At 34.3% G+C, this 22,948-nt stretch overlaps 4 protein-coding genes across 6 annotated transcripts in view; 3 read left to right on the top strand and 1 right to left on the bottom strand.

The window, feature by feature from the left end:
- The first annotated feature begins 204 nt into the window (after positions 1-204).
- On the top strand, positions 205-4,903 carry LOC132911630 (helicase POLQ-like). 2 transcript variants are annotated; one of them, XM_060968372.1, is made up of 16 exons: positions 205-854; positions 950-1,235; positions 1,360-1,511; positions 1,608-1,784; positions 1,880-1,979; positions 2,058-2,254; positions 2,347-2,492; positions 2,567-2,801; positions 2,873-3,013; positions 3,135-3,552; positions 3,637-3,794; positions 3,873-3,968; positions 4,034-4,207; positions 4,292-4,405; positions 4,482-4,616; positions 4,691-4,903. In XM_060968372.1, exons 1-16 carry the CDS (start codon positions 504-506, stop codon positions 4,778-4,780), a joined length of 2,970 nt encoding a protein of 989 aa, XP_060824355.1. In that variant the 5' UTR covers positions 205-503; the 3' UTR covers positions 4,781-4,903. The 2 variants fall into 2 exon arrangements, with proteins under 2 accessions (XP_060824355.1, XP_060824345.1); XM_060968362.1 differs by having other exon boundaries at positions 207-854; positions 1,333-1,511.
- Positions 4,904-5,199: 296 nt separating this feature from the next.
- On the bottom strand, positions 5,200-7,257 carry LOC132911640 (uncharacterized). Its single transcript, XM_060968386.1, has 4 exons — positions 6,895-7,257; positions 5,926-6,731; positions 5,611-5,847; positions 5,200-5,487 (listed from the first exon to the last, which is right to left on the bottom strand). Exons 1-4 carry the CDS (start codon positions 6,970-6,972, stop codon positions 5,274-5,276), a joined length of 1,335 nt encoding a protein of 444 aa, XP_060824369.1. The 5' UTR covers positions 6,973-7,257; the 3' UTR covers positions 5,200-5,273.
- Positions 7,258-7,276: 19 nt separating this feature from the next.
- On the top strand, positions 7,277-20,332 carry LOC132911525 (uncharacterized). 2 transcript variants are annotated; one of them, XM_060968230.1, is made up of 7 exons: positions 7,277-8,100; positions 8,433-8,599; positions 9,321-9,540; positions 10,810-11,198; positions 15,534-15,623; positions 17,973-18,035; positions 18,390-20,332. In XM_060968230.1, the coding sequence occupies exons 1-7, from the start codon at positions 7,926-7,928 to the stop codon at positions 18,669-18,671; spliced, it is 1,386 nt and encodes a 461-aa protein (XP_060824213.1). In that variant the 5' UTR covers positions 7,277-7,925; the 3' UTR covers positions 18,672-20,332. The 2 variants fall into 2 exon arrangements, with proteins under 2 accessions (XP_060824213.1, XP_060824220.1); XM_060968237.1 differs by lacking the exon at positions 18,390-20,332 and adding an exon at positions 18,120-18,295 and having other exon boundaries at positions 7,279-8,100.
- Positions 20,333-20,488: 156 nt separating this feature from the next.
- LOC132911516 (beta-1,4-glucuronyltransferase 1) overlaps positions 20,489-22,948 on the top strand; it is a 37,303-nt gene continuing 34,843 nt past the window's right edge. The window contains exon 1 of the mRNA XM_060968219.1: positions 20,489-21,343. Coding sequence (XP_060824202.1) covers positions 21,233-21,343 — 111 coding nt within the window. The 5' untranslated portion in view covers positions 20,489-21,232. The remainder of the gene's footprint in view (positions 21,344-22,948) is intronic.

The following is a 22,948-nucleotide window of genomic DNA, read 5'->3' as shown; positions in this document are numbered from 1 at the left end:
AATCATTAATATTCGTGTACTGAGCTATTTATCTTCATTTATATATAATTAATGTTTGTCAAATAAATGAGTAAATTTAACTTATTCTAACACACAGCTGATAATGTCATCGCGTTTGTTGAATTAATTACAATTGTAGTTATTTTAGATTTACTTATGTATAATAAATATAATTTCTTCAAGTAATTATAAACAAAATAATTTAGGTATTATTATATTATATGAAGATGCAAATATTTTTTACTTCATAAATTATAATTGTACCTTTTAGCATCTCTTATCAATCAATGGTGTGCTACTGTTTTATTTGTGTATTTTAAGACAATAATTTATTTATGCAATTAATGATAAATTTTGTGTGATTGTTAATCTAATTGTTATGTCAAATACAAATTTCTTTTGAACAATGATTATAATAATTTTAGTTATGTAAATATAAATAAGAGTTCAAGCGAAATAAACTGCTTCATAAATCATTAAAAGCCATTGATTCTATTCTTTCGATGGATGATACAATGTTAATAGATATCGAAGATCATAATGAAAGCAAGATGTGTGCTACTAGTCCTAATATACATGAAAAGACCTTAAATAGCCTTGCACATGAATGGAGTTCCTGTGACATATTTGAAAGAAATGAAAATGATATTAAAATACAATATGTTGTTAATGAAGAAGAAGAAGAAGAAGAAGAAGAAGAAAAAGATTTACAAATAGAAATTGACAAACAAAATACTTCAACTTTTTCTCAGAATGAAACAGATACTCATTGGCAAGACAATACATTTTTAAATGCATTTACACAATTGGATTCTTACGATGTAAAAGATAATGTTTTGGAGTGCTTTAAGCAGGTTATTAATAGTTTTAACATCTGTAAAATTATTTTTAGGGCTATTTAATATGAAAAATTTTTTAATTCATATGACTATTATATCCTTTAAAATAGGTAACTCAAAATTTTGAGAACTGTTTGGAAGAAACGCTTCCCACAGAAATTATAGGTTCAGTACATGTGCCAAATAATGAGCAACAAAATTTCAAATCATTAAAAAGAAATTCAATTGATTATAGTAATGCTATTCCACATAAAATATGTCATTTAGATGATAAAATAATCAAACAAAGTACAAACATTCATCATAAAAGTTCAATAAACAATGATACATTTTATGGTCTACCAAATAAAGTAAAGGAACTTTTCTTGCGAATAAGGGGTATTAGTACATTATATCGTAAGTATTTCATTTATTATTAAAAGATAACGAAGTTCATTGTTAATAAGTTTTTTATAAGTTTCATGTTATATTTACGTTAATCACTAATTTTTAGAATGGCAAGACGATTGTTTGAATTTAGATGCAGTAAAGAATAAAAAAAATTTAATTTATGCACTTCCTACTAGCGGGGGTAAAACATTGGTTGCAGAAATACTAATGTTGCAGGAGCTTATATGTAATAAAAAAAATGCAATATTTATATTGCCATTTGTTGCTATAGTACAAGAGAAAGTAAGCATAATACTTATACAATACAATAAAACGTGCAACTATACAATTTTTATGGTAACTAATTATATGAAATACATATTTTTCTATAACTTTTAGGTTCAAGCAATGACACCATTTGCACTTGAATTAGATTTCTTAGTTGAAGAATATGCAGCATCAAGAGGAACCTTTCCCCCCAAAAAGCGTCGCAAAAAAAATACTATATACATGTGTACTATAGAGAAAGCATTGGGTTTAATAAATAGTTTAATAGAAGAAAATCGTTTTAATGAGGTAGGTAAAAATATTGAGAGATTTGGCAATACAAATTTTACTATACTATACTATACTACACTACTGCACAATATGATTGCTTTAAAATATTTTAGATTGGTATTATAGTTATTGATGAATTACATCTTCTTGGAGAAACTGGAGGAAGAGGAGCAACATTGGAAGTTCTTTTAACAAAAGTATTGTACATTAGTAGTAGGTATAATATTAACTTTGTTGATACATTGTTTATATATAAATCGTTATATATATTATATGTTATACTTATTTTAGGTAATGTTCATATTGTTGGAATGAGTGCAACGATAGGTAACTTAGAGGAAATAGCAACATTCTTAAATGCAGATTTATATACTGCAAATTTTCGTCCTGTTGAAATTAAAGAATATGTGAAATGTGAAGAAAATATTTGGTTACTTGATTTAAAGACAGAAGATGTGCTGACAGATGTGAAAAAGATCAATTATCGCGTAAGAAGTACATATTTGTCGTATGTTGTAATGCTATATCTTTTTATATATTTATTGAGTAATCAATAATTATTATTCATTTGTTTTAAAAGTATTCAAATGATGCAGCAATGATAGATCCAGATCGAATTGGAGGTTTAGTAATGGATGTAATTCCAAAAAACTCATGTCTCATATTTTGTTCAAGTCGTAAAAATTGTGAAAATGTTGCTCTGTTGTTATCTAAACTTTTATTCAAGTTAGAACTTTTTATATTTTAAATATTTACATATTATTATAAATTTTATTACTTATATACGTAATAATTTGTAGATCATTAGAAGATTATAAAAGAGATGAAAAACAAAAATTATTAAATGCACTTGAAAGTGAAGAAGGTCTTTGTCCTATCTTACACAAAACCATAAAATTGGGTGTAGCCTATCATCACTCTGGCCTTACATCTGAAGAAAGACGGTTATTGGAAGATGCTTTTAGAGCAGAGACTCTTTCTGTAATATGCTGTACATCAACACTAGCAACTGGAGTAAATTTACCAGCAAGAAGGGTATTTTAATCATTATTCGCTTTTTAAACGATAGTTAATTATATTTTATTCTTATCAAAAAAATTTAATAGGTGATATTAAGAAGTCCATATGTTGGCAATCAGTTTCTAAATTTAAGTAGATACAAACAAATGACAGGAAGAGCTGGTCGTGCTGGTATGGGAAATGTAGGAGAGAGTATACTAATATGCAAAAATAATGAATTAGAAAGGGTGAGAACAATGTATCTCTATGTATCTTTTCATGTACCTCTATTGTATTGTATGTGATATATAAATATCTGTCATATAAGTGAAAAATATTATTGTATATAAGTATATATTTATCACATAGGTAACAGAACTTTTGAAATCTAAAATGGATGATTCCTTAAGCACAATACACATAGACAGAGACAGAGGTATAAATAATTTAATTTTAAGTGCTATATTATTACATATAGCAACAACTAGATGTGAACTACACAAATTAGCGAAAAAAACATTACTTAATATTCAACAAAAACGTTTAAATGTAAATGTTAAACAAATCGTGGATGATGCACTAACTGAATTTCTAAAAGCTAATGTAATGAAAATAAAGGAGAAAGAGACAAATTTGGATATATTCAAACCAAATGTAAGCGTTGTTTTTCCATCACAAACTATATCTTCTAATGACACAATTATAGAAACACAAAGAAAAAGAATATTAAAGCTTACTAATGAAACTGAATTAGAGTTATGTAGCCTCGGACGTGCAGCTATGAAAGGTAGAAATAATGTTACTGCTAAGCATTTAATAAGATATTTTTTCGTATAAAATTGTTTTATATGTGTACTTTTTCACGTTGAAGGTTGCATTGATATGCAGTGTGCATATACATTGTATCAAGACTTAAAAAAAGCTCAGGAACATTTAATTCTTATTGATTATTTACATCTTTTATATCTTGTTACTCCTTATAATTTAATATCTCAGATAAAGCCGACAGGAACAATTTATTATGATGTGGTAACTTTTAATTTATAATTTTTATTAATGTTCATCGTTATTGACGATAACATTTTAATATTTTTATGAAAATTGTAGGTGACTGGTTTATCAGAAACACAAATGAAAACAGCAAGACTTCTAGGAATTAATGAAGTAAATATAGGTAAAATACGTGATGGATTAATGCCTAAGGTATGTATATAAAACTTAGTTTGTTTGCATTGAATTTATCTTCATATTTTATATGTATGTGACAGAATGTGGAACCGAGAGTGATACATAGATTTTATATAACATTAATACTGTATGATTTGTGGCGTCAACATGCAGTATATGATATAGCAGAAAAATATGAAATAAATCGAGGTATTATACAAAATCTTTTGACTGCTGTATCATCGTTTGCACTTTCTGTAATTCGATTTTGTCAGGTTAGTAAGTGCAGTTGGTAAGTGTTAACAAGTTAGTATGTATAACATATCATTTTGTAAAACTTTAGTGAATGAATATTCCAGGAATTGGATGAATTTTGGGCATTTAAGGATTTATTGAATGTGTTTAGTAAAAGATTGTCGTATTGTTGCCCTTTAGAGTTAGAGGCATTGATGGATTTGCCTTTAGTCAAAATTGTAAGAATGTTTTTTACTTAGGAGATAAAATAAAAATTTATTTCAATTATACTATGATACTGATTTCATTTTATAGGGTAGAGCGCGTCAGTTGTACAATGCCGGGTTTAAAACAATGCAGTGCATAGCTAAAGCTCAACCAATGGATTTACAAGAAAAAATTCCATATTTAAGTAAAAAAACTGCCAGACGAATTATTGAGGCTGCCAAAGTAAATAAGTTACATTTTGGATTATGTTGTATTAATGACATTATATTATATCTTATTTTCACTATATTTTGCAGTTACGAATAGTGGAAAAAATAGAAGATTTGAAAGAAGAAAGAGAAGATATTTTAGATGGCATACATATGAATGTCTTAAAGGGATTTTAAATTGTATAATTTTTAAATATGGTATATATATATAAATAAAAATTAAAGATTTATATAGTATATTACAATACAATCTAATTATAAAGTTTTGTCAATTACAAATAAAATCGATAAATTTGTTCATTATTCTGAAGTTCCTGCAGACTGTTTGAAATACATTAATATTTTTAAAATAATACATTATTTAAGTTACTTATGAATAATTTATTACGAACTATATTATCTTCAAGTTTTTTAAAATGTGCCAAACAGATCAATGTATTTTAAGAATAATACATTGTTTAAGCTGGCACATATATTAAATATCCAAAATGTGATTGATGTCATTTGGAGAATGTCATTTGATATTAAGACATTATGGAACATTTTCTATGTTGATATACAACTGTTGTTGCTGAACGAAATAGAGTAAACATAACAAAATAATAAATTTTATTAAAACACAATTTTTTATGAAACATAAAGAATATAGTGTTTAATCACTATTTATTATCTAACGTTTTTTATACAAACATGGCTTTAAAGTAATAGGAGGTAGATTATTTCTTTTACCTCTAATGTCTTTTTCTTTCTCAAAGTCTAAAAAGTAAAACATATTGTGTGATAAATCTTTACAGATAATTTTGAAACCATAACTATTAATTGCTTCTATAAAATCCTTTACTTGTTCAAATCGACTTTCAACTTCAGCTATCTTCAAAATACCACTGTAAAACAAATAAATTTTTGTTATACGAGTTTTTATTTATATTTTATTTATATTAAAGTTTACCAATATATATACGCAATATAGACTCATTCATATTATTTACTTTTATTTTTGTACTTACCCCTTTTTAAGAACCCTATTTGCTTCTACAATATAGTCTTTAAGATTAGTTCCCATAAGTGATAGGCAAAATACAACAACATTTACACTACTTGTTAATAGGTTTGTATGTGCCACGTCACAAGCAGTTACATTTTCATTTAAAGAAACAAAATCGAAAGAATGTACTTTATGAGGAACTACAGTAGCAAGTCTTGCTTCTCCACATCCAAAATCAGCAACTATGTATTCCTTTGGCCTATGACATGATTAATATTTATATAATGTTCAATATAACAATTATATATCAATTTATAATTGTAATAAATATACTAACATTTTTTTAATCGAAGTTATTACAATATCAAGAGGATTTACAGGCCATTGATCGACTTGTTGTCTATATCCTTCATGATATGCCTTAAATGCATCAGGATCACTTTTAAAATATTTTTTAGACTCTGAACTTTCATTATTATAAAGTGTTTCATTTAGATATCTGAACCTAGAAGCTTTTAATTTAGTCATCATTCTTTCTCTTAAAGATGATGGTTCCATATTTATTTCCTTCTTTTTTCGTTCTTTTTGTTTATTAGCAAGCAATTTTTCCAAACGCTTGATATCTAAGTTACGGTTTATAATTACTTGTGAATCATTATTTTTTGGGGGGGAAGCTGTTGAAAATTTACTCTCTTTTTGTCTTATTTGTTTTTTTAATACTTTACTCAATTTTTTTGTTTTCTCATTAAGCTTTTGCTCCTGTTTTGTTTCAAGTCCTGTAGATTTTAATTTTGCTTTTTTTGCAAGCTCTTTATCATTACTAAGTTTATTCTTAGATTGATCAGAAATTTTATTCTTTTTATTTTGTTTCTGCTGTTTTGGTTTTTTGTCATTAATTTGCTGATTCTTTTTATTTTGAACTTGTCTACTTATTTTACCTTTGTCCTTGTTTTTTACATTTATGACTTTTACAGTGTCAGAATTCAAAATATTAATGAAAGCACGTTTTTCTCCATTCTTGTGTATTTGTTTGATCGTTTTCGTTAATTTATTTTTCGTAGATTTGTTTTTGAACTTCAAATTGTGATCTTTAATAATAGCGGATTTATGTTTATTCTTGTCCTCTTCCGTTTGTTTCCTTGTCTAAAATATGTATAGTAAATGTAACTAGATATAATAGGCATAAAGTGGATGTTTTATGATTTGATGTGATTGCAAACGTTTTCTACTTTATATCGTGTATAAAAGTATAAATATATATAAATGTTCTCTAAATACAGATATTGTATAACCTATTCTAACTCACCCGACGGTTATTCTTTGCGCTAACATTTTTACCAGTATTTTTTGCATTAGTGGCATTTTTCTTTAACTTCTTAGCCATATTAGTCTTTTATTATACTTTTTTTTGTACACAATTACAAATATTAATAAAAAAAATACTTCTACTCTTCACCTTCTACGGTATACGTACGTTGTAACAGTTGTTAATAATTTCTTAAACAAATGAATAAATTATATCAGTTTTGTGGAAGGAATCTTTTATCCTGGGCTTATTCCCCTCCACATATTATTGCTACAAGAATGGAGAGTTCAGAAGAAGATTAACATATTTAATACGATTTCCCTCTCTTTTTACCTGCTTTTTTAAAACAAACAATTACGTATAGTTAAGAAACTTCTTTAGCTGTGTATGTATAGCATCGTATCTACCATCAAATAGACGAAATAAGTTCCGAAGCTATGGTTTATATCATAAAAATGTTTAATTCATTCATAATAGATGGCGTTTATTATAGTAATTGATAGGTGCTGCCATGTAGAACAAGTAAACGGTACTTAATGCATATTTGTCTTATTGTTTTATGTTAATAATAAATAATATTAACTTACTTTTGGACATTATTTCTTACGAATGTAACGTTTATTTTTTCATTATTTATATATCTTTACTATGTATATTTAGCTATAAAATATATTCAAGTATACGCCTCTTGTACTTAAAAGTACCTGCTTAGATATTAAAATTGAAATCAATGTCAATATGCGACACGTAGATTGGTCGATTTGATCGTTGGATAGTAACATTGATAAAACTCACTGTTTTATGGATCTTTCGTTTCACATTTTATATTTACTTAAATATCTCCATACTTTTGGACCATATGATCCTTTTATCATAAAATACTCGTAAGAGACTGTTTGAATTGAGCTACGTAACCAATTTACATTTGCTCGCTTGATTTGTACTGCGATGTAGTGTATAATTATCTGCAATAGCTTTCTACGTGGCTTTCAGCGTGTTTGCCAAGTAAATAAATCGAAACTGTTCTTAAAATGTCAGAGTATTCCACGGATTCGTTAGAGGATGCTAAAGAAATCTCGTCAAGAAATCAGAATTCTTTACACGGAAGGTGTAAAAATGGATCTAACCTAAAGTCAACTAAAATCTGTAATGTTGATTTATCCACTGATCTGTCATTAACTCAGAAACGAGGGAAGGGTAAAACATGTATAGTATTTCAATGTTTACATTTGTCTACTATCAGTAAAATTACCATTTTTAACGTTCTTAATATCATTTAATCACTACAATACCGATTATAAGTAGCTCAAGAGCTATATCATTATGATATAATATCATTAAGCGATATTGAAACGCTAGTATTAATTTTTGATGTTGTAAATAGATTATTTTTCAATTATTGTTTAAACTCTTAGGTAATACATAATTATTCTCTGATATTTAATACCTTTGCTAAGAAACAGTCATGAAAAGGCGAGATCGATTCACTCGAGGGTATTGTCTTTCGTCTCGTTTCTTTTTTACCGGAAACGTTTCAGATATCGGATCTAATGAAACTACGCCGAATACCCACAAAGACACCGGGACAGCCAGCGGCAGGAATGCAATAATTGCGAACAGAGGACTCGTAGACGCGTCCAAGCGACAACGCCCGGCGTCTTCGAGGAACGGAAAGCGAGACGTTGCGGACCGGTTTAAGAGAAATGTAAGATCATGAGCGTAGCGTGACGAGAGACTGTTTCGATTTCGAGGTTACAACGCATTTCAAATGAGACATTTTGACAATTTTATAAACTAAGGACTTCAATTTTATATTATTTTATTATCTTTTATTTGATTCGTTTCAACTGTTTGATAGGTAAAATCATCTCTTTTGTTGTCAACTTGTACTGTTTAAATTAAGATATTTTTAAAATCTTGATTTGTTACTAGTTTAAAGATCGTAGGATGATTTCCCACTGCACATATTTTTCTAGCTTACAAATCGTAGGAAAACTTTTCATAAACAAGCTAGATTTTAAAGTTTCTATTGGCGAAATGTATAAACATTATTATTTATCTGTTTATGACACAAATAGTTCCATTCTATTCAGACTTTCTGCACTCCCTTGCCACTAAGAAATTTTAACAACAAATTTCTATTTAAATAAGAATGCCCTGTAATGTATTAAATGTGTAATACAATATACCGATCGTGTCCAGACAACTGCTACCTAGTGAAAGACGAAAACTGGGTGGTGGTTATCCGAAGAAAAGAAAGGTGATTAGTCTCGGTAGCGGAACGTAACAGCGTGATCGAGCTTCGAAAGCACGGTTGCAGTGACGCGACCACAGCTGACATTGCCTAACCGTGGGATACCCTAACCAAAATGAGTTCAAATCGGAGTTCGGTCGCTAAATCAAACTTGTTTATTCCTATTTTTTAGAACACGGACAAATCAAGACGAGAAGACGGCGTCAACCAGGGAGTCAGTGCAAGGTGTACCAAGCGTTTCTCCAAGACGTTTACAACGAAACGAAGTTGTTGTCCGAGGGATATACCGATGGCTATGAAGACGGACAAAAAACTCGGAAACGTGCTCGCCCCGAAGGTTCAGCAGGCGAGGAAACCATGCTCCTATTTGGAGCTTTATCGTCGGAGATTCAGTTAGTCCGAAACGAAATGACGTTACTCTTCCTCTTGCTTCGTGACCGACACGAGGGGCGGGAAGAATACGTTTAGGCGAGGGCGCTCGAAACGCCACCGGAACGATGCAATTTTCCTCGGAGAACGTTTACTTTGGTCGTGATTAGATGTCTTTTCGACGCCGGTGATATATATCTACGCGGAGGATTAGAACGTACGATGGTCATCTCAGGACCGTCCTTTCTTGTTTGTTTGTTCATGGTCCAGCCATGGTCCTGCTTTATTGTTATTTGGACGCGTTGAATTTTTCTTGTAATTCAAAGCGCGGTGTGTCCACTAGTTCCGGCTCTCCACGGGAAGAAGCGTTGTTTTTGAGAGAGTGGCTATTTTTAAAAGGTTACGTGTGACAAAGTATATACAACGCCCTGGAGATTACGCGAAAATTGCTGTAGTTTAATACCGAAGGGATTTGACTCGAAAGCTTTGAGATAGGTAGAAGCATGAAGAATTTGTCAGGCTGATATTAATGATCTTCAAATATTTGCTTTAAGTTTTGTTGTAAATGTAGACTGATCTTTATTAATGTAAAGATCATTAACCCTCGTCTAGCATAGGATAGATTACCGTTGGAGCGTTGGATATTTTATTTTGCAGCGATTATGCAAAGAGCTGGCTCAACCTACTGACATACCCCCTTACCTAATCCCTACATAACAATTTGTTATTATATAAATTAATTTAGAAAATTGAGTCGTTTATATAATTAAATACAATAAAAGTAGGTAAGTATAACTCAGAAAGTGTCAGATGGAATGGGTAAACCTTTAATAAAACTTGCCACGAAAATAATATTAATTAAAGTATAATGCATAGTTTTCTTCGTAAGTTTCTAAATATTGCTTGTTGTAATGTGAAAATATCGAAGAAATTAAGACATCGTTCGCTTCCAAAAATTCGTCATCCATGTTCTTTTTACTTTTAATTATTTTACATTAAAATATTTCTTTTTAGCCGTAATATGATATTAAAGTGAAAAAAAATTAACAAAAATGTATTCATCGCGTCTTTTTGTTGCGATCTTCGTGCGCAACAGTCTAATAAGAAAGGCGAAGTATTTGCAAGAACCAAAACTGTCCTAGCCTTAGGTATCCGAGGATTAAATATCAAAAGATTTGGAAATGTCTTTACTTCGAGTCGTGTCCAAAATAGCGATCGTTACTTTAATTTCAAACCGATAGGTTGAAGAACGTCTGGACCAAGACGTATCTTTCGTTTCTCCTTGTTCGCAGGTGGACCACAATACAAGGTTCGATCCCCAGAGGGTTCCACCTTGTCGGTTTGCGGCGACAGCGAACGAGAGGAGCTCAGTGACGACGATACACGTTCGTTGGCAACCCCGAGGGACGATCAAAGCGAGCTGAGTTTTTATCGACGTATAATCGAGGGATCTACCGATCCTGCGGCCCTTGCCAACCGATCCACTAAAACTGTGCGTGGATCAGCGTTCCAAGACACGAACAGTATCTTCTGTAGCTCGAAAATGGCTAAACACAACACGTCTGACGATAAATCGAAGAGTCTCGGCTACAGGCCGTATACCATCGAGGAGTACAAGACTCTGTCGATACCGAAGCTCGATCGATCTCTTGGGCCCGATAAAGTTGAGATGCAAGCGAAGGTAGGTGTGTTTCGTTTGTTCCCTTCTAGTACATCCTTTGACCGTACTTAATTGAGCTGGGATTTATTCATCGCGACATCGAGATCGGAGAATGGAGGAGTATAATATTGGAAACAGATTGGCTGAAAATGTTAGAATTGCTGCTAACGACCTTACCTTAACTCAAGGTCGTTCGAGTTGTGATTTTTATTACGTATTCCTTAAATGTATTCCTTTTGACGACTCCTTAAACCCATGTTTGATCTTTTATGATTTAAGAGGAACTTGGATTTTTATTCAGTATAGTATTTATGCTAATATCACATAATAATAAATATGAAAACACAACTTATCGGTAGACCCTATGCAATGCTGTAGTTACCTGGTGTATTATATGTATTTATGACTAAAGTCATAAATTTATTAAGTCATAACTAATTTAATTTAGTCATTTATGACTAAAGGAACTTGGATTTTTATTCAGTATAGTATTTATGTTAATATCACATAATAATAAATACGAAAACACAACTTATCGGTAGACCCTATGCAATGCTGTAGTTACATGGTGTATTATATGTATTTATGACTAAAATGGGAAAAATATACATATGTGTATACTAGAATAGATAAAAGATACGATATATGATAGTTTCTGCTTATTTTATTGGTAGGTGTCAATATATGATACAACAATCAAGCAATAAATTTAACTGCTTGTTTTACAATTAGATCCTATTAGGAGTTCAGTAGTATGAACTCAACATTTTTACTTTAAAAATTACTGCAAGGTATTTTCATTATACTTCAATGAGTGGTACGAAAACTTTCAGAATAATTAGATGCACAATAGAAATGAAAATTATTCAACCTAATTAAACTAATTTACAAGTTTCCCTTCGTATCTCGATATTCGAGAATAACGTTTCTAGTAAAGAATCCACTGTTAATGATACTAGAAATTCAATGCTTATATATCTTCGTTAGAAGGAATCTTTTTTCGACATGCATTTTCGTATTCATAAAACATGAATCGTATTTTTGACGATTCGTGGATGAGCGCGGCTATTCGGGTTAAAGTCGAGTTAGCAAAAGTTCGAACAGAGACATCTAGCAATCTCGTTTCCTTGTCCCACCGGAAGTTAACCTGCCGGAGCCGAGAAAGCGAAGTAGAAGAAACTTTGCTTCCGTCGACCCATCACAGTTTACAATTTCACGGAAGACCTAAAGCGAGTTAGCTTGTCGCCCGTCTTCGTAACTTCAATCTAATAAACATGCGGCCGTTTCCTTGCAGCTACCTTATCATTTCCTGTCCTCTATTTTCTTCGTGCGAGTCCTATCAAATTCGTACATCGAACGATACGTGGAGAATTTCATGGATTTCCGGCCAGGCACCTTTTAGCACAAACTTCCGGTATATAAATCCTCAGTTATATCATCGATGTACACATCAGCAGTGGGATGCTTTAAACGTTCTTTTTATCTTTAAACGTTCGAAGCTGTTTATATTATATGTAGCATGTTACTTATAAAATATTCGAAACTTCTATCTAAGTCGTGCAATAAGTTCGCTCGCCTTTCGGTATTATATTTTCTGGAATATTAGGGAAATATCACGTAAGTTACACGACATACTTCTCCACGATCTAATAAAAAATAAGGTGATAATTCCTTAAAATTTCAATTATTTAACGATTCGTTAGGTTTACCTACCTTGCTTTCTGTATAAACAAGATCAAAAAGCAAGTAAAGCAAGTAAAAAAGCAACGATTTTTGACACTCTTTTGAAGAAATGCAAACTAAGTTATTACACCATCTAATAAGATGGTGCTGCGCCGTAAGGCGGCGGATGCTTTGGAAAAATCGGCAGTAATGCTGTTCCTCTGAGATGGCATTTTGGTCGAGCGTGCCGGTGCAGCTTCGACAGTCGCGCGACGCCAGCCACACGACGAGGAAATAGTTGTCGCCGTCGTACTCGGAGACACAGTAAATTCCAGAAGCCTTTGAGCTAAATACTCGAGAGGTAGAAGGTCGGTTTGTAAATTTTTCAGAGTTCCTAGCACCGTGAGTTGGAACTCGACTGAAGAATGGGGGAAAGGGGAAGGTGGATAGCTATGGTTACCCGTGGATTCACGCGCATTCTCTCGCAGACACGTATTCGCATTCTTGTTCGCTTTTAAGGAGAAGGAATTCCATTGGTCCAACCACGAGCCGTTATTACGGCAACGATTTTAGCGGATTGGAAATTAAAATTTTATTCATTGGTTCAGCGACGATTTTTCATCAACTTTTATTTACCCGGGTACTCTGTTTCTTTGATCAAAACCCGACATCTGCGCATGGATTTTAAACGTTTTCTTTCGTTCCTTTGGAAGCAGGCGTCAGTCACGGTTGTTTACGATTTGAGAAAAACGCTTGTGTGACCACCGAGAATTTTATTTAAGGAATTTTAGTCCTTTTTCTTCAAAAGGAACGACGGAACGAAGATTTCTTGAAACATTCGAATAAATTTATTCGTGAAATGCGGAGATATTTAAATTTCTATTATGGAATACAGAAATTGTGTTACATCAAATTTGTCTTGTTATATTTTCCTCTTTGTGCACGAGGATGTAAATTGTTGTCAGCATATTGTTAGAATGGAAACAAAAGTTTCGAAGACTGTATTGTTTGCAACAATAAACAATATTTCACTAACCTACTGCAACTCAAAGTTATATCAAATCGACGGAACTATAATACGAGCGAAGCGTTACAGCGGAGCAGTTCTATTTAAACTGGAGTATAGTTTTAGAAGATGTATCTTGGAATATTTAGTAGCTCGAGGATAATTTTAGTCTTCAGTCGCAAGCAAAATCAAACTTATGAATTCAGGCGAGCACACCGTTGAATAATACTTTGCGAGAGAACTGTTGGAGAGAAACTGTCTGTATTGATTTAGGAGATTGATCACTCGCCGATGCGTAAACGTGAACTGAATTTTTGATATATGCCAAATTTACATTTATACTTCTTTATTTATCGCTATGTAATTTCTTAAACACAAAGAATCGAGTCGCGATACCAAGCATAATTGCATTAAACATTTCGAGCTAACTGGAAGATTCACGTTAAACCAGTGTACATGAAGGATGTAAGGTTCCTCGAGGGAAGGAAGTGCACGTACGTGGACGACGCAAAAAGAAGTTTCAGGCCGCAAGTTGCTCCCAGTGAAAAATACCGACTTTATTCGAGTATCTTTCTTATAGCCGCACATTTGTCGTACATACTTTCGCTATTATCCAGGATTACCGAGTAACTTGGTACCGGTATAGATAAGTATACCGATATACGGGAATAAATTTGTTCTTGGTGGACGCACCGTCGGGAACAGTTTAAATGAAACGCCGCGCCGGAGGAGGTCAGCGGACTGGAACAAGGGGACAGCAGAAGCACACCGTAATTCCCATAATTACACAGGCACCCAAAAGGTTGTATTAATATTGCCTGCGGTTTAACTTTCCATGATATTAACTGCACCGACATGCATTAACGTTGTGGTTTCACAAGAGGCGCAACGTGTGAACAAGAGAAACAAAAGAACAGTGGGATATACTACAAAGGAAAACAGAGTAGCGCGACAGAAGAGGAGGCTCGAAACAACGATCGAGGGAAAGAGGGTGAAATAGGCAAGGTCGTTCATTGAAACGTCGTTTGTTGGCTTATTTAACTTTTAAGGATAAGTTCACGCAACGCGATCGAGTCTGACTCTTCTGCCAGATACAATTTCCTCTTTTCCTCTTCGAGTTCTTTTGTTCTTCCCTTCTATCTGGTCCGGTTACCACCTGCCTCTCACCCATCCTCCCCATCCTTTCCTTTTGCATCGTCCTCCTCTTTCGACGAGCATTTGCATAATCTACTTTACTCGCTGGATTCGGCCGGGGAAGAGTCGGCACTCGACGATTTTCGGTGTAGCTCGATCGATCGATCTTACTGCACTTTTAACGGGCAAACCCGCGCCGGATGCTCGGTGGTTGCGAATGTATGTGTGTGTGTGCGTGTGTGCGGGAAGCAAGAATAAGAAGGAAGGAATAAGGGGAAAAGAGAGAAAGTGAGAGAAGGAGAGAAATAAGAGATACCATATACGCATATAGACGGTAGAAGTATGTCGTTGTCAGACGCTTCTCGGATATAGAGGTTGTACGTGTACGTGATCGCGCTACCGGGAACTTGTCGAGAGGTGACGGAGGTCGCAACGTGGGGTTTTCGTAAAAGGTAAATAAAACCCTCGGCGTCCATCCGTACCTGCCGATTTGTTTAGTTTTTTGAAAGTTTCATCGAAACGATGGCAGCTTCAGGGATTGTTTGTTGTTGCAGAGAGAGTGGCTGATGCGGCGAAGGTCATACGGGAACTCGGTTAGCGCGCGAAATCGCCAACGGATACTGCTACAAGCGCACAGGATCAAGGTACGGGTCATGCGCACAATTTTGACGTATAACGTCGGTCGAGATCTGCGAGCTACGTTCAAAGGCAAAGTAGTACGATTGATTCTTTACTCGTTCATCATTGAGTGTTATTTTTTGTAACATTGTTTAGAATACAAGATTATAATTTTGTGTTATTCGTTGTGATTAGTAGCGAACTTGTACAAGAAACATAGACAAGTTTGTTTTAGTGTTTGCGTTTGTATTATTTATTAATTATTTCTATTAAAGATAACAAGCTAGCTTCTGTCAGGACAGAAATAACAATTCTGTGAAAAAATGAAAACAAACTACGTAAGAGCGTTATTTCTTTGCTTTTTTGTTTTGACAATGTTTTACACTTTACTCGAAATTAATTTGTAATAAACATTAAAACGCGCAGAGTTTTTGCCCTCGAGGATGCTCGTAAATAATTGTACACATTTAATTACTTTTATCGACGACCAGTTTTTTGTTATTTCATACAAAAACGTTACTGGAATGCAAAAGGCCGAAGCAAAAGTTTGGAAATATTCGATACATACGCCTGTGATAATTTCAATTTCTAACAATTTTGCAAAACGTAATATCAAGCATTTTCGGTTCGTACGCGGAAAATTATCACTATTTTGGCCCTAAATTCATAAAAAGTTGAAGATCAAATCGAGTTGTAGCCGCGCGAATTAAAATCAACTATCCATGTTCGAAACTATAATAACGTAGAAAAAGGATAACCGAGGTATGACAGGATGACGAATTAACATCGTTCGCCGTTTGCTCGCGTTACGCTCGATACTTAATTGCCAATTAGAGAACGCAAAGAGGCATCGTGACGAAAACTGATTCGTTTTACTTGTTCAGCGCGCGAAAGTCAAGCCTCGTAATGGTCCTCCGGAAGATTTATAAGCGAAATTAATTACGTACGTATCACTTTCGCGTTAACAATGGCGAGCGCCTCTTCGTTTTTTCCCCCTCTACTCGTCGTTCGTTTCATCTTCCCTCGGTTACGCGTTTTGTTCCAACGTTTGTTACAGGATCGTTAACGTCATACAACTCTCGTCATTGGGCTTTTAGATTTATTTTCGCGGAGGATTGGAGAGTGCACCTCTGGAATACTACGCCGATGTAATAATTGTTACGCGATGAATCGTGACTCTTTAATTTATCGCTTCTCATTGGTCTTGTGATATGAAATTTACTTGATTTCGTCATCGTAATTACATCACGGATATACGTATATATGGTGTTCCATACGCATCCATCGTCGGAGTACGTTACGTTCCTTTTCATCGTGAAGGAAATTAAGTTTCCTTAATGATAATTCAGTCGAGTTTAGCAAATCAAGAGAAATACAGGTAGGATAGGTGCAAACGTGTTTGGTAGTTTGTTTTAATTACACGCTCCTTATCAAGCAGTCGTTGATCGGTGATACGGTATGCAAAATTAGTCCTTAGCCGTTAGGTGGAGTTAGATCTAATCATAAGACGCCGACGTTGAAGAGGTAGGACGAAAAGGGCGGGAAAAGGACGAAGGAAGGGTTGCCGTGTGGATGCTGGCGGGCAAAGTAGAGACCGGTATCCGAAGCTAAATCCAATTATATGCACAAAGCGAGGGTTGCACGCCGCAACTACCACAAGGACAGGGCAGGAATTGAGGATACGAGGGCGAGAGAAGGTACAGAAATTCTCTACACGTGGATAAACCTACGTTACATCTCTCTGAAAAGGCGACCGGGTCCCGTGACTCGCCTACCGTTACCGGAATTAGATTTTGCTTACTTTCGTCGTTGCGAGAGTGGTCCCTGCTTGTATCCTCATCTGTCCTGCCCGTCTCTCTCTATTGATAATCGCGGTCTGAATTTCAACGAGTTACGCTCTTTATGCATGTTTGTTCGGAACATTCTATGTTCTCCCGTTGCGTCGACGTACCGGTCACTGCAAAACAATTTACAAAGGAATTTCGGAACGGTTCGCGACGTTTCTCAATACCGATCCCGCCGACAGGGAACTATTCCAAAATAACTTCTCGCTAAACTTCCATGTGCGACGCGAAATTTTTAAGGAAACGATCGATTTTATTGACATCGGAATAGTTGCGGGAGCTAAAGTTATCATTAATGGAAGTTCGTTGCCTTCTAGGACTCCAGGAAGTTACTTTAGTTAAAGGTGAAAATTACTTACTTTTCTATTATGTTGTATTGTATTATAAATTTTTGATTTTTTTCTTTTTTCACCTTTTGCCAGAGTGCAGAGGATATTTGAAAGTTTTTGATCTTTCTGCTTTATTTTGGTACAGCATGTGAAAAGACTTTTGAACTCGTTTTAACTACTGACTTTTCCTTTATGTCCACAGACGAAGGATACTACCGCTGAAAAATGTTTCCTGCCTTTGAAGGATCAGCAGATCGATGCAAAGGTAAATCAAGAGTCCTTACTCTCTTGTGAACGCTCAACAATGATTCTTTTTCTGATATCTCTTTGTACGATTGTCCAAAAAAAGGGTATTCTTCCTGAGATGCTTTCAACTATCTTAGCATTTTTATTGGTTTGATGGTAGATCGATAGTGGTCGTTGCATTTCAATGCAGAACTATGCCGTGCATTTAAAAAGAAAATAAAAATCCCATCAGTTTCATTTTTATAATTTTAAATAAATATTTATCTCTTACTTCCTTGACATTGAAATATATTTCGTTTTTCTAAATCTTACCTAAATAATTTCCTTATTACGCGAAGTAATATCATCGATATAATAATTTCCATTGTAACAGATACAGGATGATTCGATATCTTCGACGATATTCGAGGATCAAGAAGTTGCGCAAAAAAGAATTGATATAGATGGTGACAGGTATTCAAAGAAGAACCGCGACGTTTGCAAGAAACCGTCATCAAGGAGGTCGTCTAAGAAATTCGAACGAACGTCGAGTTTCTGTTCGTCGTTAAATTCGTACGACATCATTGAAGATTCATATTTGGAATCCCTAAGGCAACGTCATCTTTACGAGAAGGAGATGGTAGACCGTATTATAAACCAAACACTATGCTCCTAACTATAGGGAACACAACATCGTGAATAATCTAGTTCCTGTTCCGAGAAATTGTGAATACGAGATGTGTTGAAATTGAAAAATTTCACATAAGCGTACCTTTTCTTTAACTCATTTAATAGGATGAATCCCAGACCATGGCAAGCAATTTAACAAGGCTGAGATAATTGGAATGGTAGATAGAAAAGAATTGGAAAGTAGATACTAATAAATGATAAAAGAGATACTTTTTTTTATAAAATAGCACAGTTAGACTTTAATATAAAATTTTTCTTTTTTAACAGAAGTTTTCTTTATATTCTATAATTAAAACCACATTACTTTTGCTTTTTGTTTACGGGAACTATGTTATTATTATAAGTTTTCTTTACGATAACAAAGAACTTACTTAAATATCGATTATTTCAATGAAGGATACATTTACATTTTCACTGGAAAACGAGTTTCGCTAAACATTTAAAGCAGTTGTGGAAGCATTTACATAAATCAACTTCCACTGACGGGTACATTCGTTAGCTGCCATCTTTTTCTTCGGCTGCTTCCGAATTTCTCTAATTTCTTTTTCTTCCGCAAGGATCTCGGGTTCCAATCGTCTTCTCTTATCAAGGGCGAGACGTTTCTAAATAAATTATACTTCAATGCCGTACACCCTGGAGATTAGTCGATCGATGAAATATTTAAACTTAATTCCATCTAGATGACTTATTCATTAAATGTTATCTCAGGGTTCATGGTTGGTGGGGTATAGGTACTAGTTGCCATGACGGCGCTTATACAGCCGGTCACGCATAACTATGTATACTTTTCTATTCATACCGGCAACTAGACTGTATGATACACCGGGGAATGCGGGATCCCGCAAGCTGTCTCGGCAAATTCAGAAATTATTCAACACTTTTTGACGTCTCGAGTACCTGGCGGTCTGGTTTGCCAGAAATGTTAACCCGTGTTAGGGCTTCACTAGGCGGACTCACGGACCACTTTTATCCGCGATCATCCACCGGATTATCCGCAGGAAAAGAATTTAGTGGTTCCCGAGATCAAGAATTCCGATCCGTCTCTTTCTTTTGCGAGTTCGTTTCCTTATGTATCGCGAGCGGTTTCATGAATAGGTAATTGGGTTCGCACAAAGTTGTCATTGAAAAAACAACTTTAATTCAGGCGTGCCGGACGTTTTAACTCTTTTTATTCCGCTTTCTTAATAATTTAAGACCGAATGTTCATTAATTATCAGGAAACTCGCGAAAATTTTTGGCAAAACTGAACATGCAACGGATAACAACTGTCTGAAAAGTTGGATTCTGACGCAGCTATTTAATTTCCGCGTGGCGGACTGTTATTATCAAGTTCGAGTTTTAACGTGTTATCTTAGGGATAGGAGAAAGGTAATCATGCAAATACGATAACACCTGTCCATGGTTTTCTAAGGCTTTAAACGTTGGACAGAAGTTAAATTGAATACGGACTCGACATTTATTCAAAGGATACCGGCGTGGAGAGATCCCCTTGGAAATGTCTGTACTGAAATTCGAGCGTGAAAGTATTGAGGCGGTGAAATTGAATTTTAACTAGACTAATTGAATTGAAATCGAATGGATCGTTTAATTTAATGCTTAAGCACAAAAAAAAAGATAAAAGTAAATGCATCTAAAATTGATTCTTTATTCTATTAGTACATTTTTAAATACTATAAATATCTTTCTTGTTAATCTCCAATATTTATATAAATATCTAATAATATCTAAATATAAAATTTTATTTAAATTTCTAACCTAATATACAAATATCTAATATGTAACAATATAAATCTCTCGGTATAGTAAAGTACCATGAATTTCAAGATTCGTAAATTCACAGAATCCACAATTTATCTAATAAATAAAAAATGTTCAATTACATCTAGAAAATCCACTCGTATCGATAAATAGAAATTTATAACATATATTCGGACGTTAGTTACTTTTCGTATGATCATTGCGATCGATAACTTTTCAATTTTCATTTTTAAACCTTCCCATTTTAACTCCCTAACCTCGTTATAATTACCAACCCACTTTAGAATGACAATATCCTAATTTTCACGAGAGTATATCCGATAAACAATCCATGTTATAGTAGAAATTTTAATTGAAAAATAAAAATTGTCCACTGGTCTCCGTAGTAAACAGAGATATTCGTGGAGGGTGCGTGAATCGGTAGTGGAATTCTCGACACGCGACGGTTCGCAAGGGGATCTTAACTAGTAGTCGTGGTACCGCGCCGCGAGCTGTCTGCAAAGAAGCCGGTGCGCGTGAATTAGCGATGCATCCCGGATAGATTTATCGCGACCAGATTAAGATTGACCCTAGGAGAGAGCGTCGAAACAATCGATTTTCCCTGCTTGCGCCCGCGCGGCCGTCGACTCGCGGCCAGCACCTCTGGTGGTAGTTAACAACACTACGTGAACTATCTACGTGGACAAGGAAAAGTCGGTGGCGCGTGGGCGTGGTCGTGGTAGTGACGTGAATAGTGCTCACGTGCGTGCGTGCGTGCGTGTAACGGCGTTTGTGCGCGCCTGATGCTGAATGCACGGGGCGCGAGGCCAACGACAGGGGTTGGCACGGACTGATTTCGCCATCAGACTGCCGCCAAGCGGGGAGGTCTGTCTCGCGTGCCAACACACATCAATGGTTCAGGTGAGTAACGCGAGTGATTCCTTATTTTTCAAACGATTCACGGCGAAGTTAATCGCCGATGTTTGCGAGACGCGAACGTCCTCGCGAGATTCGAGACCCTTTACGCGGTACCAGCTTACGAGGGAACGTTGTTGTCGTATGTTGCTTCGCGAATAAACGACCATCGCGTCCGAGATGTCGCCACTGCGGCAGCCGCGAAATAGAAGGTATCACTGCGTCACGTGGCTTTAAACCACCAACTTCGTATCATTGCACTTTTGTGGGTAACTTTGAGGGTGTTCGCCGGGGTTTCCTTTTAAAACATTTTGTGTAAATGTAGATCACTTCGTTGTTATACTTAGGGTGGAATTTAAGGGTACTGTAAGGGTGTGGTAATTTTTGCGTGTATCGGCGTTATTAAGAGTGGTATACGATTTTTGATATTCACGTTTCTGGATCGTTTTTCTAATGTCCTGATAAGTGTCATGATTTTTATACGAGAAAGCTGCATTAGACTTTTTAACACAGGACTTTTATTATTTTTTACAATATGTATCTAAATATATACAACTAATTAAAATTAAAACAAATAACAAAACATTTGTATGTTTTTAGTAATTGCAAAAACAAAAAATTGTTACCAGTTATAATATTTTGGCCAGTTTGATAGTTCTAATATTAACGTTCTTTGTTGAAGAGCACTTTATTTTCAATTAATGATGTTGAGTTTTAGTTTGCAATTTGTAAGTTAGGGAACTATTGCAGGTACTTCCTGACTACTGACATAGACTTCTTCAATCGATTTGATAACGCTAATCTTTGATCTTGTTACAGTATTCGCCATGGCGTATGCGTTTCATGTTTTTTCTTGTATCGCGTGATCGTCTAGCACACTGGCGTGAGAATTCGCGATGGAGTTTGTCACAGCGTTCGTTCACGACACTTGCTAATTTTACCTCGAACCAGCTTCGATGCCATCAAGAAATCGATTGGATCCATTCGATCTGTCCAATTTGATCCAACTTTGCTTTTTCATCTATCGCGTATTTCTATTTAACATTTGGTATATTTTTGTTGTAATTTGTAGAATATACTTTTCCAATGTGATATAGTAATATTATGTTGCGTTATCGATTAAAAGATTCTTTAAACAGAGTAAGACGTTGAAAGGCTATTTGGTAGTATCGATTAAAGATCAGTTAGAAACCATAACAACGAAATATCTGTAGTATGCTTAGTAATAATAATATCCAATACAACTATAAGAAAAATGTTGTTACTTTTATAAAAGACAAATTACTTTTTAACAAAAAGGTACCTAATTACGATTAAAATTGCTTATTACGATATACAGAATTATAGTTTTGTTAAAAAAGATTGAATAGATTTCTGAAAAGCAAATAATCTTTCCATCTGACCAAATTCAAATATTCTAGACGTATTGAACAAACGCATCTAAGTAACAGAACACGATTTGGCGATAATACATTTAATTGGAGATACATTGGAACGTAACGTGCAACTCAATTTGTGCGTGCAAGAAGAAAACAAGCGACTACTGTAGATTAGAATCTGGATTCGAATATTTTGCCCACTTCGTATTTTAATCAACCTAATTATCTAAAG

The sequence above is a fragment of the Bombus pascuorum genome, chromosome 1 (assembly GCF_905332965.1).
Source record: "Bombus pascuorum chromosome 1, iyBomPasc1.1, whole genome shotgun sequence".
Classification (NCBI taxonomy): domain Eukaryota; kingdom Metazoa; phylum Arthropoda; class Insecta; order Hymenoptera; family Apidae; genus Bombus; species Bombus pascuorum.
The sequence above is the reverse complement of the archived record's forward strand: the minus strand, read 5'-3'. Positions and strand labels throughout refer to the sequence as shown.